A 16,637-nucleotide genomic window follows, 5' to 3' on the forward strand; every position below is an offset into this window, starting at 1 on the left:
GAGAGGGAGAGGGAGAGATTTTCCACCTGCTGGTTCACCCCCCAAATGGCTGCAACAGCCAGAGCTGAGCTGATCTGAAGCCAGGAGCTTCTGTAGGTTCTCTCATACGAGTGCAGGGATCCTAGCACTTGGTCCATCTGCTGCTGCTTTCCCAGGTGCATTAGCAGGGAGCTGGATTGGAAGTGGAGCAGCTGGGACTTGAACCAGTGCCCATATAGGATTCTGGCATTGCAGGCAGTGGCTTTACCTGCTACGCTGCAGCACCAGCCCCAGAAATTCCCTATTTCTCTCTCTCTCTTTTTAAATTATTTATTTATTTGAAACACAGAGTTGGTGGGGTGGGGAGAGAGAGGTCTTTCATCTACTGGATCACTCCCCACATGGCTGCCACTGCAGGGCTGGACCAGGCCAAAATCAGGGGCCAAGAACCCCATCCAGGTCTCCCATGAGGGTGGCAGGGACCCAAGCACTTGGGTCCGCTGCTTTCCCAGGCACATAGCTGGGAGCTGGATCGGAAGCAGAGCAGCCAGGACTCTGCTATGGGATGCCGGCATCGCAGGTGGCAGCTTAACCCGCTGTGCCACGTCAGTCCCTCTAATACTCCTTTTGTGCTTTTTTTTAATCCCGACACAGAAGTTCCTAAGAAGAAGAAAGGATTCTTCAGGCGGGCCTATGACCTGTTTTGTGGGCTGGACCAGGATAAGGGACCCAAGATGACCAAGGAGGAGGAGGCTGCCATGAAGCTGAAGCTCACAGACACCTCCGAGCACCCTCTGTGGAGGACCGTGGTGAACATCAACGGTGTCATCTTGCTGGCCGTGGCTGTCTTCTGCTACGCGTACTTTGCCTGAGTCCCGGCCGCTGCTGCCACTCGGCAAGGCTGGCGTGTGTACTCTCTGCCTGCCTTTCATCCCATGCTGTGGTGGCGAAGGGGAATCAATCCCTTGCAAAGTTTGCCCCATTTGGATAAATGTCTATATGTAAATTACAGGCTGGTTGGAGGAAAATCGTTAGTTGGCTGTTCACTTGCGTGTTTGAAGCCAGTCTGATCCAGTTGTGTGGGCCTATCAGAGCTGCAGATGGAAAATTCTCCTTAGATCCAGAAAAAGGCAAAGAAGAAGCCCCATGGTGTCTGAGCAAGGCCCTCGCAGGTGGATTCCAACAGATCAACCTCGATGGTCGTACTTGAATGTTATTATAAGTGTGTCGGTCTCCCTGGTCTTTGCCCTTTTCCATGTATAACCTCTTTCTCCTATATTTTTTAAAAGAAAACTTTTCCACCTGTCATCATACCTCTGTCAAGTTTCCCCAGCACAAGAAAAGTCAACCTGCTAAACGGAGGAATGCGTGGGAGCTGTGGATGGGAGCTTGATGGGGTCCCTGGCCCCGTCGTTTGCTCTTTGAAATGGTGCTGGGGGTGGAAGTCCTGAAGTCCTTAACTCAAGGGGAGGCCCCCAGGAACCAGCCTCAGCCCACTCAGTGGAAAGCAGGTGCTCACGAATGCAGGAGCTTTTCTGGTCTTCTTAACAGTGTCCATTGCGAGTTCCCAGGGTTTGGGATTTCATTCATTGTGGCCTTCCCTGGGCCTGGGCCACTCATCCATGTTTGCTGATTAAATGGATGTCGTAGGCATTTTTCTATAAACAAGCACGTAATTTTTAAGCCCAGCCTGTGGTGGACCCTTTCTTGCGGCTGCACAAGACCAGATCTTGTGCTCTCTGGTGAATATAACCAATCAGAATGCAGGCCCCCTCTGCCTCCTGGTGCTGAGGTCAATCCATGAGCTTAGGAAGTGACACTGTGTCCCAGGATAGAGCAGACACACCTGCTGGGAGCATCCGTCATTTAAAGCAGCCTACACTGAAATGATTAGCCTGGGATTCTCCTTCTCATGAATCCACAGGACCACAGCAGTTCCCTTCTGAGGTGGTCTGGTAACCACGCTTAGGGTTGGTGGATTCTGCCCCAGACGTGTAGCCAAGAGGAGCTTATTTCTTGCTGCATCGTTTTCCTAGGTGGAAATTCCTTTCATTTCATTTAATGCATTAAGTATTTTAATTTCACCTGGGCAATCTTAATAATACAAGGGCGATTAAAAATGTTCATCCGAAAATGGAATTGAAAGATGTTTGTTTTTGGTGTGAAAAATTTTTGAGGGGCTGGCATTGTGGTGCTGTGGGTTGAGCCGCTGCTGGCAGTGCTGGCATCTCGTGTCAAAGCACTGCTTTGAGTTCCGGCTGATCCGCTTTGGATCCAGCTCCCTGCTGTGCGCCTGGAAAGGCCGTGGGAGATGGCTCAAGTGCTTGGGCCTCTGCACCCATGTGGGAGCCCAACCGCAGCCATCTGGGGAGTGAACCAGATGAAAGATCTCTCTCCCCACCCCACCCCAAGTCACTTTGCCCTTCAAATAAGTAAAACAACAAATCTTCAAAAAATTTTTTTTTAAATTCACACATAGATTTTTTTCCACAAGACACATTTATTTTTCATGAAGACCTCTCCTTCACATGGATTTCAACATTCTTTGCTCTGAATTAAACTTACTTTTTAATTCCATTCTCCACAAACTTTTTGAAGTGACCTCATATTGTACCATGATTCCATTGAAGTGAAGGAAAAGTCACCATTTCATATGGGCTGATTTCAGTGTACCTGGGAAAGAGCTGGGGTTCCTGGGTATACAAATGGCTCAGCACGTAAAGGAACGGCTTGTTCCTGTGGAAGGAAATAACAGCACCAGTTGGAGTTGCCTTCTCATTCCCCTGCATCCGGGAGGGCAAGAAGCAAAAGTGGCTTATTCCGCGGCTCGAGCATTCCTCAGCCTTGGGTGGAGTTTGTGGTGTTCTGAGCGTTGAGAGAGTAAAGGCGAGCACTGAGTGCTGGTGCATGGAGTAGGCAAGGTATCTAGATGGCCCTGGGTCCCATTCCCGACTTTCTGATTGCATCTCAACTGTGGGTTTTTCTCTTTGATGACCACTTTCTGTGGTTGTGACAAGGACACCTTGGAAAGGGGGTGAGACCCCATCCAGAAGCTCTGTGAAGCTGCGTTATAGTCCCACAACTCAAAATGTATTATTTGATAAAGAAAAAACACTCCAAAATCAGAACGTCTAGACATGCTAGATACATAGATAGGGAACAGAGGATAGCAAGAGATAAGGATTCGGAAGCTGGAAGCCAGCGTAGCTGAGAGCGGAAGCCAGCAACTCAAACACTTTAAAAACAGGTGGCTGTATGGAGACAATTTCAAAACCTACAGTCAACCTGGAGTAAGTCCGTCTGCCTGATGTTGCTTTAAAGGAGATGAGCCACTCAGATAACCAGGGACCAGCAAATGATAGCTTGTACTATGGCAGCCAATGAAAAGGACCTTCCTGATGCACAACTGTCGCCAGCAATGTACGCATGCCTTTCCCAGTCAGGTGCAGGGCTTCTCAGGTGGCCATCTCTAGCCAGGAACTGCTGGAGCACCTGCTTCAGCAGATTTCGGGACCTCGCCCCAGAGTTTTTGATTTAGCAGACCCAGCGTGGGGCCTGGGAATGAGGACTTCTGATAAGCTCCCAGGTCTGGACCACCAGTTAGAGTTAATTTCTGCAGGGTTTCTGTATCACCACCAAGGCAGGCAGAACAGAAGGACCCCTCCCCCCCGTTTTTTTTTTCCTAAGGCCTCCTTTGAGATTTTGAGTGGCATCTCAGAGCTAAAAAATAATTTCTGAAGCCAAGGTGTGGGTATGGGTGAGGCATGTTATGACGCTAGCTTCACGGGAAAATTCTACCACAATATATGTTAGGGGCCATCTACTCGATTCTGGCCTCCTTTCTATGGGCTCAAACCTGACCATTTATTTTTATTTTTAAACTGACAAAAATCGTGTACATTGATGGCATGCAACATGATGTTTAGACATATATATGTATGTACCTCATGGAATGACTGAATCAAGCTAATTAGAATTACTTCATGTATGAGGAGTGCAAGTCAAAAAAGTTCATGGAAATAGATTTATAAGATAAATTCATTTTGGTGCCAATTTTTTTTGAGGTCCATGCATACCAGGGGTCTTCCAGAGGTCCTTGAAAAATGCATGGGGTGGAAAAAAAGAAACTATGCATGGATTTTTGCAGCAAAATGGATGGGACTGGAAGCCGTTAGGTGACATAAAAGAAGCCAGACCAAAATACAAATATTGTGTGTTCTCCCTCACATGGGGCCGTTAAAAATAGTTGCTCTGAACTTAGAAGAATAATTACTGGAGGCTGAAAAGGATGAGGGAGCAGATAGAAGTAATAAGTTGGAGTGTTTCATAGCAGTTCGCAATGATGTTTACACACTGAAGAACAGGCAGAGAGAAGCTTGTGGGTCCCAAACATAAAGTAAGGGAATGGAAATTACAACATCCTGATTTGGTCAGTTTATGCTGTATACATACGTTGAAATTTTACACTGTACCACTGTAAAAGTATAAGTATGACATGTTACTAAGATTATTTTTCTATCACAATAAAATTATTTTTAATGCAATTTTCCATGAGCTTTTTGAAATGTCCTTGTACTTTTATTATTATCATTTTTTTTTGTGGTGAGAACATTTAAAATCTCCTTGGCAATTTTTAAGCATATGGTCTATTGCCATTAGGTCGAATCACCACGCTGTACAACAGACTTGGTGCACTTAGCTCCACCTAACTGAAATCTGGTGTGCTCTGACCAACACCACACTCCCCCCACCTGACCCCCAGCCTCTGTAACTGCCATTCAAGTCTCCATGTCTATGACTTGAATTCTTTTAGATCCCATGTATAAGTGAGATCGTGCAGTATCTATCTTTGTATGACAAGGCCACCCTCCACTGCTTTCCCAGGTGCATTAACAGAGAGCGGGATCAGGAATGGAGCAGCCAGGACTCTGACCCTTCAGCAGCTTGACTTCTGTTTTGTATGTGGGTCTTCTCCTGTGCCATGTATCTGTAGTGGCCAGCCCTCAAAGACAGTTTCCCAGGTGGGGGTTTTGGCCGGCAGGGGGATGTGGTGAGAAAGCACTGACATTAGCTGGGTTTCTTCTGTGGGCCAGGCCCTTTAAGCAACCTCAAAGGACCCCATCTCATCTTTAAAAATGTTTTTAATTGTACATATTTATAGCGTACAATGCAATAGCTCAATACATGTATTTAATGTATGTAGCTCAAATCAGCTGTTAGCTTTTTCATTTCCTTAAAAGTTAAAATTTCTTTAGATTAACACTTAATAATTCTATGTATGTGGCATGCAATATGACATTTCAATTAATGTATGTATACAGTGTGTCCAAATCAGGGGGATTAGTGTTCCCCTTTCATTGTCTTTACTTTGGGATTGGGACCTTCACGCTCCTCTCTTCTCTTTGCTCAGAAAATTTACAGTAGGATATTGTGAACTGCAGTCACCCCACTGTGCTGTGGAATGTTAGAGTCCCATTCATTCGACTGGACTGGGCTTGGTTGTGGGGGAGGGAGATATAGGGAGAATGACTTCATCCAGTTTTTAAAAAGATATTTTTTTTTTTTTTTTTTTGACAGGCAGAGTGGACAGTGAGAGAGAGAGACAGAGAGAGAAAGGTCTTCCTTTGCCGTTGGTTCACCCTCCAATGGCCGCCGCTGCAGCCGGTGCACCGCGCTGATCCGATGGCAGGAGCCAGGATCCAGGTGCTTTTTCCTGGTCTCCCATGGGGTGCAGGGCCCAAGCACCTGGGCCATCCTCCACTGCACTCCCTGGCCATAGCAGAGAGCTGGCCTGGAAGAGGGGCAACCGGGACAGAATCCGGCGCCCCGACCGGGACTAGAACCCGGTGTGCCGGCGCCGCAAGGTGGAGGATTAGCCTATTGAGCCACGGCGCCGGCTCTAAAAAGATATTTTTTAAAGGCAGTGCGTGTGGGGGTAGGGGAGAAAAAGAGGGAGAGAGAATCTTTCATATACTGGTTTAATCTCCAAATGGCTGCTATGGCCAGTGCTGGGCCAGGCTGAAGTTAGGAGCCTGGAACTCCATCCATGTCTCCTACATGAGTGGGCAGGAGCCCAGGCGCTTGGGCCATCCTCCACTGCTTTCCCAGGTGCATTAGCAGAGAGCTGGATCAGGAACAGAGCAGCCAGGACTCTAGCGGCACTCCAATAGGGGATGATGGCATTGCAGGTGGCATCTTAGCCCACTGTGCCACAACACCAACCCCCCAGTTTACAATTCTGTTTCTTTTTGCATAGCACCCGCTTCAGATCACCTTTTTTCACAAGAGCCCCTGGTTCGGAAACCCACAAGATGTGTACTTTATAAAAATTCATTTGTTAAGTCCTAACGCTTATTACTTCGGAATGTTACTGTGTTAGGATATAGGATCTTAGGGAAAAAAAACTAATTGATTGATTTATCTGTTTGAAAGGTAGAAAGGGAGATCTCCCAAATGCTGATTCCCCAAAAGCCTGAAATGGCTGGGACTGTGCCAACTAGGAACTCAACCTGGCTCTCTCACTTGGTGGCAGGGACCCAACTCCTTGAGCCGTCACCTGCTGCCTCCCAGGGTGTGCGCTGGCAGGGAGTTGGAATTGTGAGCAAAGCTGGGACTCAAAGCAGACACTTGAGTATGGGATGTGGTTATCCCAAGCAGTGTCTTAACTGTACCCAACCCGGGATATGGGGTGTTTATTGCTTTTAAAGATTTATTTATTTGTTTATTTGAAAGGCAGTGTGTGTGTGTGTATGTGTGTGTGTGAGAGAGAGAGAGAGAGAGAAAACAATAAAATTCCACACCCATTCCTGATGAAAAAGCTCTCAACAAATTTGATATTGAAGAACATACTATCACATTAGAGGCTGTGTATGACAAACACATGGCTAATAGCTTACAGAACTGGGAGAAGTTGGAAATTTTTTTTTCTGAAATATGGAACAAGACAAGGATGTCCAATTCATTACATTTATTCAACATAGTACTGGGAGTTCTAGCCAGAGCGACCAGAAAAGGGAAAGAAAACAAAGGCATCCAAATTGGAGGAAGAAGTCAAATTGTCCTTTTTTCAAGGAAATATGATTTTATGTACATAAAACTCTAAAGACTTCACCCCAAAACTGTTAAAACCAATAAAAATAAATGAATACAGTAAAGTTTGAGGATCTAAAATCAACACACAAAAATCAGTAGTGTGTTTATTTTAAAATAAATTTTGAAAGAATTACAGAGAGAAGTAGAGATAGAGAGAGAGAGAGAGGTCTTCCATCTGCTGGTTCACTCCCCAAATGACCACAACAGCTGGAGCTGAGCTGATCTGAAGTCAAGAACCAGGAGCTTCTTTTGGGTCTCCCACATGGGTGCAGGGGCCCAAGGACTTCGGCCATCTTCTACTGCTTTTCCAGGCTACAGCGTAGAGCTGGATCAGAAGAGGAGCAGCTGGGACTAGAACTGTCACTCTTATGGGATGCTGACACTTCAAGCTGGGGCTTTAACCCACTGCACCACAGCACCACTCCTAGTAGTGTGTTTATATGCCAAAAGTAAACTAGCTGAAAAAGAAATCAAGAAAGCAAACTCAGTTTTACAAAGATTTGTATATTTATTTGAAAGAGTCTCTCTCTCTCTCTCTCTCTCTCTCTCTCTCACACACACACACACACACACACACACACACACACACAGTTCTTTCATCCTCTGGATCACTCTGCAAATGGTGGCAATGACTGGGACTGGGCCATCCAAAGCAAGGAGCCTGGAATTCCACATGGGTGACAGGAGTTCAAACATCTGGGCCGTCTCTGCTGCTTTCCCAGGTGCATTAGCAGGGAGCTGGATCAAAAGTGGAGCTCCTACATAAACAAGTCTAGTATCTGATCCAACATGGGAAGTGAGATACTCAGCAGACTCATAGAATGGCGGATGTCCTAAATAGCACTCTGGCCTCAGAATCAGCCCTAAAGGCATTCGGATCTGGCTGAAAAGCCCATGAGAGTATTTCAGGCATGGAAAGCCAAGACACTCTGGCAAAAGATCTCTGTGAGTGAGATCCCAGCGGAAAGAACAGGTCTTCAAAGAGGGAGGTGCCTTTCTCTGAAGGGAGGAGAGAACCTCCACTTTGACTATGACCTTGTCTAAACAAGATAAGAATCGGAGAACTCAGAGGGCTTCCATAGCCTTGGAAACTCATGACTGGAGCATAGGGAGATTACTGATGCCATAAACAGGAGTGTCAATTTGTAAAGTCAACAACAGGAGTCACTGTGCACTTACTCCTCATGTAGGATCTCTGTCCTTAATGTGCTGTACACTGAGGCTTAATGCTATAACGAGTACTCAAACAGTATATTTCACTTTGTGTTTCTATGGGGGTGCAAACGATTGAAATCTTTACTTAATGTACACTAAACTGATCTTCTGTAAAAAAAAAAAAAAGAAATTATCAATTCCCAACTTGACTCTCACTGGGATTAAACATGACAATAGGTCTGATCTGATTTCATCATCATTTAAAAAAAATCATCTATTATTTTTCACTTTATGTTTCTGTGTGGGAGCAAACTGTTGAAATCCTTACTTAAGGTATACTAAGCTGATCTTCTGTATATTAAGATAATCGAAAATGAATCTTGATGTGAATGGAAGGGGAGAGGGAGTGGGAAAGGGGAGGGTTGTGGGTGGGAGGGACGGTATGGGGGGGGAAGCCATTGTAACCCATGAGTCGTACTTTGGAAATTTATATTCATTAAATAAAAGACAAAAAAAAAAAAGTGGAGCTCCTAGGACTGGAACCAGTACTCACATGGGATGGTGGCATCCCAGGCAGTGGCTTAGTCCACTGTGCCTCAATGTTGGCACCCAAAATCAATCTCATTTATGGTAGTTAAAAAGCTCCTAGAAGAAGGTAAAAGCTCTTGGGAGATCTTAGATCCTTTTAGAGATTGTTCAAGTGGTTTTGTTAAGAAGGCTTGCAGGGGCTGGCACTGTGATGTTGCAGGTAAAGCCACCGCCTGCAGTGCAGGCATCCCACATGGGTGCTGGTTCAACTCCTGGTTGCTCCACTTCCAATCCAACTCTCTGCTATGGCCTGGGAAAGCAGTGGAAGATGGCCCGAGTCCTTGGGCCCCTGCACCCATGTGGGAGACCCAGAAGAAGCTCCTGGCTCCTGGCTTCTGATAGGCACAGTTCCGGCCATTGCGGCTGATTGGGGAGTGAACCAGTGGATGGAAGAACTCTCTCTCTCTCTCTCTCTGCTTCTCCTTCTCTCTCTGTGTGACTCTGACTTTCAAGTAAATAAATCTTTTTTTAGAAAAGAATGCTTACAGACGTATGGATAGTAAATGCCATTCAGTGAGGTGTCCAATGGAGATGAGGAAGAAGATACTGGAAATGGGATGAGGCCATATGGTAACAAAGGACTTGCAGAATTATGTTCCTGTTAGAACTTAAAAGCAATGAACCAAGACATCCAGTAGAAGACATTTCTAGGCAGCAGTGCTGCATAGCTTCATCTGACAGTGTGTGTGGGTTGGAGGAAAAAGAGAGGGAGAGAATATTTCATACACTGGTTTAATCCCCAAATGGCTGCCGTGACCAGGGCTGGGCCAGGCTGAAGCCATGAGCCTGGAACTCCATCCAGGTCTCCCACGTGAGCAGCACATTTACAGTAAAATGAGAGAAGAACGAAGTGATTTAAGGAAAGCATTCATAATTCAAATGGATACAGAATGGAAAGATTTGGAAAACTCTCAGCCTGGCCCAGCCAAGAACAGAATAGTAAGGGCCTGGCCAAGCAATCATTTGCTAAACAGATCCATATGGATAGAGAGAAGCCAGGTTTTGTTCACCAAGACCTTGGGAGAATGAACCCAAGAGTCTTTCCTAGACTTTTGAGTTAAGCAAGGACCCTGAAGGTAAGGGATCCAGAGAGGTGCCTGCTGGATGTTGGCATTTGTGGCTCTGTACTTCTGGAGTCTTGCCCTTGAATCCAATGTAATGCTCTTCAGATGCCCCAGTGGGCTAAGCTCAAGTGGGCTAAGACATGTCTCAACCCACTGCTCAGAATGGTACAAGCTGTAAACCTTGGCCCACATGATGCTAACTTTGCAGACATGCAGAATGCGAGAGTTGTGAGGTCGTAAAGATCTCCACTTAGCCTTCCAGGGATGTTGGGACAGCCTGGGGACCTAGGCATAGACCTGTTGTGGGGAGGAGCTACCACAGAGAGTGCAATGGCTACTGGAGCCATGGAAGTGGGGGTGCCTCTTCAGACACCAGCATTGTGTCTGAAGACACAGCTCCAGCCTGGGGGAGGTTCCAATCCATGAGATCTGCTATGGGGACCAACCCCAGCATAGCCATAGGGACAGGGATGACCGAGGTCGTGGGAGCCTAAGTCCCACTGACAGTGCCCAAGGTGTAGGACATGGCATCAGAGGATATTGCTGTGACATCTTAATATTTAATATGGTTTTTCCTTTTGGGTTTTGGATTTATTGGTGAGACAAGTCACACTTCTTGTCTATTTTTCCCACTTGAATGCCTGACCTGTATCACCATCACACTTTGGGAGTAGATAGCTTGTTTGATTTCAAGACTTCCAGCTGGAGAGATTTAGCCCAGGGTGAATCATGTCTTGAGTCTCTCTTAGGTGAGATCCTGTACTTAGAAGTTTTGAGTTGATTCTGGAACAAATGAAAACACTTGGGGCCATGGAGATGGGATGAATGTCCTTTGTCTTCGAGAGGGACATAGATTTAGTGGACTAGGGATAGAATGATGTGACTAAATGTATCCCCAAAGTTCATGTGTTAGAAACTTAACCCCTAGAACAACAATGTTAAGAGGTGGAGCCTTGAAGAGGTGATTGGGTCATGAATGGATTGATGCTCTGTCCTCATGAATGGATTGATGCCCTGTTCTCGTGAATGGATTGATGCTGTCATTCAAGAGTGGGTCAGTTATCAAGGAAGTGGATCTCTGATGGAAAGATAAGTTTGGTGTCTCTCTCTGTGTCTCTTGCCCTTCCACCTTCTGCCATGGGATGATGAAAGAAGAAGGCCCTTGTGGGGAGCAACTCGGACGAGACTAAGTTACTGGAATTAAGACTTATTCTATGCAATCTGCTCTCCCACAATATGGCGCTGAGAGAAAGAGACCAAACAAACCTCTACGCAGCTGCCTCATCAGTTTGACAAGCTGCAGGAGCTGATCCTGCTCCTGATTGGAGGAGAGCAGCGTGCTCGGCGTGTGGGTAGCAGAGTTGGGATTGGTGGAAGAGGACTATAAAGGAGGAGAGAGACAACATACACCAGGAACATCCGGATAACATCTGAGCAGCCCCCGAGAGAGCCGGCCGGCGGTGTGCCGCTCCTCCGTGGAAGTGGGGAAAGTGGCAGGGGGAGCCGCCCCTCCACGGAGGTGGAGGGGTCGGCAGCCAACCCGGGAAGGACCAGCAGCAAACCCGGGAAGGGCCGAGCAGACGAAAGAACAGCGCAGGGTATAGTGTCGTTCCTCCGCAAATGGGGGAGTGACAGGCCCTCACTATGCGCTGCCTCCTAGATCATGAATTTTCCAACCTGGAGATCTGTACAAAATCGATCCGTGTTATTAAACATTACCCAATCTTGAGTATTCTGCTAGCCCAGAGCAGAATGAAACAAAACAATGGGGCCTGCCAGAAGCTTAGGGGTGAGAGGAATGGGATACAAACTTTCCGTTATAGGAAGAACGTTCTGAGGTCCATCACATGCAGCACGATGAGTGGATGAGCGTAGTGAATGCAGTTGAGTACGTGACATTTGCTAGGAGAGTAGATCTCAAGTGTTCTCATCACAGGCAGAGAACAGGGAACAATGCCAGGTGATGGAGATGTGTTAATAGTTGTAAAGACATACATGTATCAAATTATCACATTTACACCTTAAATATACATATATATATATGTTTATTTGTTATTTAAGCCTAAATAAAGTTGAAAAAACTTGTACCTATGTGCCTAGTTCACACACACATAGGGTCACTTCACTAGTTTTAGAAACTACCCACTCTTTTTATTGACACCAAATAACAACAACAGCGAAAAGATTTAGGCTTGGCCATTTCATTAGGCTGCTTCTCTCCCTTATGCAATACAACAAACTATAAAAGGAAAAATCAATACGATTATCCTCGGCTTAATAAACAGTCTCGTGGCTGAGCTAGAGGTCAGGCAAAATAGGCATGCATAAAGACAGTCACGGCCAGGAGGATAATGGCGTTAATGTTCACTACCATCCTCCACAAGGGCTTCTCCGATGTGTCTGTCAGCTTCTGCCCCAGGACTTTCTTCTCCTCTGGGGTCAGCTTGTGTCCCGTCTTCTGCAAGCCGCAGAACAGGTCATACGCTTTCTTGAGACAGCTACGAGGTTTCTTGGGAGAATCTGAAGGAAAAAGATAAGAAAATGATCACGAACGTGGAAATAAAAATCTGTGTTAATATGGTACAGATGATCGTAAAGAGTGATTACAACCACTTGTGTGAGGGCAGTCCCTGAGTCTGTACAGATAAATTGAGCTTTACATAAAAATAGAAAGCTTTTGCAGGGCATAAAGACCAATAAAACAAACTAAAAGCAAGTGAGAAATGGGGGAGACGTTTGCATATTATATCACGAGGGGCTTTTAATATCCTTATCATATAATGGGTTTCCAAAAACAGAGAAGAGCAACAGACCCATGTAAACATTCTAGAAGGACGAATGAACAGTTTAAAGAAAAAAGACAAATGGCTTAAAGATTTATTTATGAGGCAGACAGAGCACTCCCAAGCATTGGTTCACTCCCTAAATGCCTGCAACAGCTGGGGCTGGGCCAGGATGAAGCCACAAGCTGGGAACTCAATCCAGGTCTCCCACGTGTGAACCACCACTGCTGCCTCCCAGAGTCTGCACTGGCAGGAAGCCAGAATTGGGAGCAGTCCCAGGCACTCCGATATGGGAGGTGGGCATCTTCATTGCTAGTCAGAGTTACACAGAGAGAGGAGAGGCAAAGAGAGAGAGAGAGAGAGAGAGAGACAGTCTTCCATCCATTGGTTCACTCCCTAGTTGGCCACAATGGCTGGAGCTGTGCCTATCTGAAGCCAGGAGCCAGGAGCTTCTTCTGGGTCTCCCACGTGGGTGCAGGGGCCCAAGCACTTGGGCCATCTTCTACTGCTTTCCCATGCCATAGCAGAGACCTGGATCGGAAGTGGAGCAGCCGGGTCTTGAACCGACGCCCATATGGGATGCTGGCGCTTCAGGCCAGGGCGTTAACCTGTTGTGCCACAGTGCCGGCCCCAAAGGGCCATTCTTTTTTTTTTTTTTTTTTTTTTTTTTTTTGACAGGCAGAGTGGACAGTGAGAGAGAGAGACAGAGAGAGAAAGGTCTTCCTTTGCCGTTGGTTCACCCTCCAATGGCCGCCGCTGCAGCCGGCGCACCGCGCTGATCCTGGCAGGAGCCAGGAGCCAGGTGCTTTTCCTGGTCTCCCATGGGGTGCAGGGCCCAAGCACCTGGGCCATCCTCCACTGCACTCCCTGGCCATAGCAGAGAGCTGGCCTGGAAGAGAGGCAACCGGGACAGAATCCGGCGCCCCAACCGGGACTAGAACCCGGTGTGCCGGCGCCGCAAGGTGGAGGATTAGCCTATTGAGCCACGGCGCCAGCCTAAAGGGCCATTCTAACACATGGTTTTTGAGCTCACAGAGCTATGACTTCTGTAGCAAAAAATCAAAAGGTTCTCAACCCACTACATTAGTGAGTCCATGTGGAAATATCAACTCACACACATTGTTGGTAGGAAAGCATGATTTGGCTCCTGTGGAGGGGGATTTGGAGTATAAAGCAATATTGCATAGGCATTAACCCATGTACTCAACAATCAAATGCCTTGCAATCTATGCCAAAAGTATATAGGCGAGGCCAGTGTTGTGGCAGACTGGGTGAAGCCACTGCCTGCAGTGTCTGCATCCCTTTTGGTGCCAGTTCTAGTCCTGGCTGCTCCACTTCCGATCCAGCTCTCTGCTATGGCCTGGGAAAGCAGTAGAAGATGGCCCAAGTGCTTAGGCCCCTGCACCTGCGTGAGAGGCATGGAAAGAAAATTCTGGTTCCTGGCTTCAGATCAGACACAGTTCAAGCTGTTGCAGCCACCTGGGGGAGTGAACCAGTGGATGGAAGACTTCTTTCTTTCTCTATCTCTCTGTCTCTCTTTCTCTCTAAGCCTCTGCCTCTGTGTAACTCTTTCAAATAAGTAAAATACACCTTAAAAAAATTATATTGGCGGGGCTGTCGCTGTGGCGCAGTGGGTTAACGCCCTGGCCTGAAGCTCCGGCATCCCATGTGGGTGCTAGCTCTTGTCCCGGCTGCTCCTCTTCTGATCCAGCTCTTTGCTGTGGCCTGGAAAAACAGTGGAAGATGACCCAAGTCCTTGGGCCCCTGCACCACAGGGGAGACCCAGAAGAAGCTCCTGGCTCCTGGCCTCAGATCGAGGCAGCTCTGGCCATTGCAGCCATCTGGGGAGTGAACCAGTGGATGGAGGACCTCTCTGTCTCTATCTCTCTCTGTAACTCTGCCATTCAAATAAATAAAATAAATCTTTATAAAAATTATATAGGCAAAAAAATACAGACAGACATATGTACAATGTAGAGGGCTATTTAATGTAGCAGTGGGAGATTTAAAGCATAGTTCTAAGCTAAAGTATCTATGAAAAGCCATAGTGAAAGTAAGATTGCACTTGGAAATAAATGGTTATAAAAATCACACACATGGAGGCCAGCACTGTGGTGTAGTGGTTAAAGCCCTGGTCTGAAGAGCTTGCATCCCATATGGGTGCTGGTTCTAGTCCTGGCTGCTCCTCATCCGATCCAGCTCTCTGCTATGGCCTGGGAGAGTAGTGAAGGATGGTCCAAGTCCTTGGGCCCCTGCACCCACATGGATGACCTGAAGGAAGCTCCTGGCTCCTGGCTTCAGATTGGCGCAGTTCTGGCCATTGAGGCTATCTGGGGAGTGAACCAACAGATGGAAGACCTTTCTCTCTCTCTGTCTCTACCTCTCTCTGTAACTCTGTTTCAAATAAATAAAATAAATATTTTTTAAAAATTACACACATGAAAATCTGTGAGACGCAATGAGACATTACTCTGGGGAACATGTCTATGGGCTTAGTTATTTCCATTGGAAAAGAAGAGAGGCTGCGGATTAGTGAGTATTGAACTTAAGTTAGAGGGAAAAAAAGCCACAATGGAATAAAGCCAGGTTATGTTAGTGGAAGAGTACACAAATGAGAACAGCAAGGAAGAAGAAAAGAGAGGAAGGAGTGTGGCACAGCTGTCGAGGCTGATTTGTTGAATCCTTCTTGTAGCCAGAAACAGAAGTGAGTGAGTTTGTGACATCTCAGAAACTGGTTTGCAGTTTCATGGATGGATGATGGGTGACAGGCAGATGAATGGCTGGATTTCATATGTAAAAAGTTGAGGTCGGTGCTGGCATTGGGGGTCAGCATCCCAGATCAGAGAGCTGGTTTGAGTCTAGTTGCTCTGTTTCTCTCCCAGCTTCCTGCTAATGTACATGCCTGAGAAGGCAGCAGCAGATGGTTCCAATATCTGAGCCGCTGCCACCCACGTGGAAGACCAGGTGGGGTTCTGGGCTCCTGGCTTTGGTCTGGACCAGCCCCAGCCATTGTGGCCATCTGGGAAGTGAACCAGCGGATGGAAAATCTCTCTCCCCAGCCCCACTCTGTCCCTCTGCCTTTCAAACAAGCAAGCAAACAAACAAATCATTAAACATGTTGTCTTGGCTACTGAGAAGATTTTAAGATTTTTAAAGTTTTAGTTTGCTATACATCTAACAGCTTTATAATAAACCAGATTTAGCAGCGTTGGAAGAACTACCCCTAAGAAAAGCCATGCCCAGAGAGTTCCTATGTTACCTTCATCAGAATCTTCATCAAATTCTTCTTGCCTTTCCTCTCCTGCATCCAAGTCAATTCGTTCCTCGGTACTGTTCCGCAGAGCCCAACACAAGCGATGCAGCTGACCAGAGACCACACACAAGCACATTAGTGATGGCAAACGTTTATGCTAATCCAGGGGGCCCTTTGTTTATTGTATGGTTGAAAACAATCAAACCATACAAGAGTGTAGATCAAAAGGACAAAAAAGGTCTCCTACCTCATTCCCTCATCCAAACACACTATTTAAAATGATTCCCACTTTATATATATATATATTTTTTTGACAGGCAGAGTGGACAGTGAGAGAGAGAGAGACAGAGAGAAAGGTCTTCCTTTGCTGTTGGTTCACCCTCCAATGGCCGCCGCGGCCAGCGCGCTGCGGCCGGCGTACCGCGCTGATCCGATGGCAGGAGCCAGGTACTTATCCTGGTCTCCCATGGGGTGCAGGGCCCAAGCACTTGGGCCATCCTCCACTGCACTCCCTGGCCACAGCAGAGAGCTGGCCTGGAAGAGAGGCAACCGGGACAGAATCCGGTGCCCCAACCGGGACTAGAACCCGGTGTGCCGGCGCCGCAAGGCGGAGGATTAGCCCAGTGAGCCGCGGCGCCGGCCCCACTTTATATTTTCTGATAGCCATTGACAACTGTAAAGAATCTCCTTGAGGCTCTTTCAGTAGATTCACAATTTCTGAAG

At 46.9% G+C, this 16,637-nt stretch overlaps 2 protein-coding genes across 3 annotated transcripts in view; one reads left to right on the forward strand and one right to left on the reverse strand.

Annotated features, from left to right (window-relative positions):
- Positions 1-1,007, forward strand: part of SLC5A1 (solute carrier family 5 member 1) — a 73,488-nt gene extending 72,481 nt beyond the window's left edge. The window contains 1 exon segment of the mRNA NM_001101692.1: positions 634-1,007. Within this exon segment, the coding sequence (NP_001095162.1) occupies positions 634-851 (218 nt within the window). The 3' untranslated portion in view covers positions 852-1,007.
- A 10,902-nt stretch (positions 1,008-11,909) lies between these two features.
- Positions 11,910-16,637, reverse strand: part of SLC5A4 (solute carrier family 5 member 4) — a 43,116-nt gene continuing 38,388 nt past the window's right edge. The window contains exons 14-16 of one of the 2 annotated variants that reach the window (XM_070065685.1): positions 15,921-16,023; positions 13,511-13,519; positions 11,910-12,398 (exon numbers count right to left, since the gene is read on the reverse strand). In XM_070065685.1, the coding sequence (XP_069921786.1) occupies positions 12,184-12,398; positions 13,511-13,519; positions 15,921-16,023 (327 nt within the window). In that variant the 3' untranslated portion in view covers positions 11,910-12,183. 2 annotated transcript variants of the gene reach the window in all.

This window comes from Oryctolagus cuniculus, chromosome 21, assembly GCF_964237555.1.
Source record: "Oryctolagus cuniculus chromosome 21, mOryCun1.1, whole genome shotgun sequence".
Classification (NCBI taxonomy): domain Eukaryota; kingdom Metazoa; phylum Chordata; class Mammalia; order Lagomorpha; family Leporidae; genus Oryctolagus; species Oryctolagus cuniculus.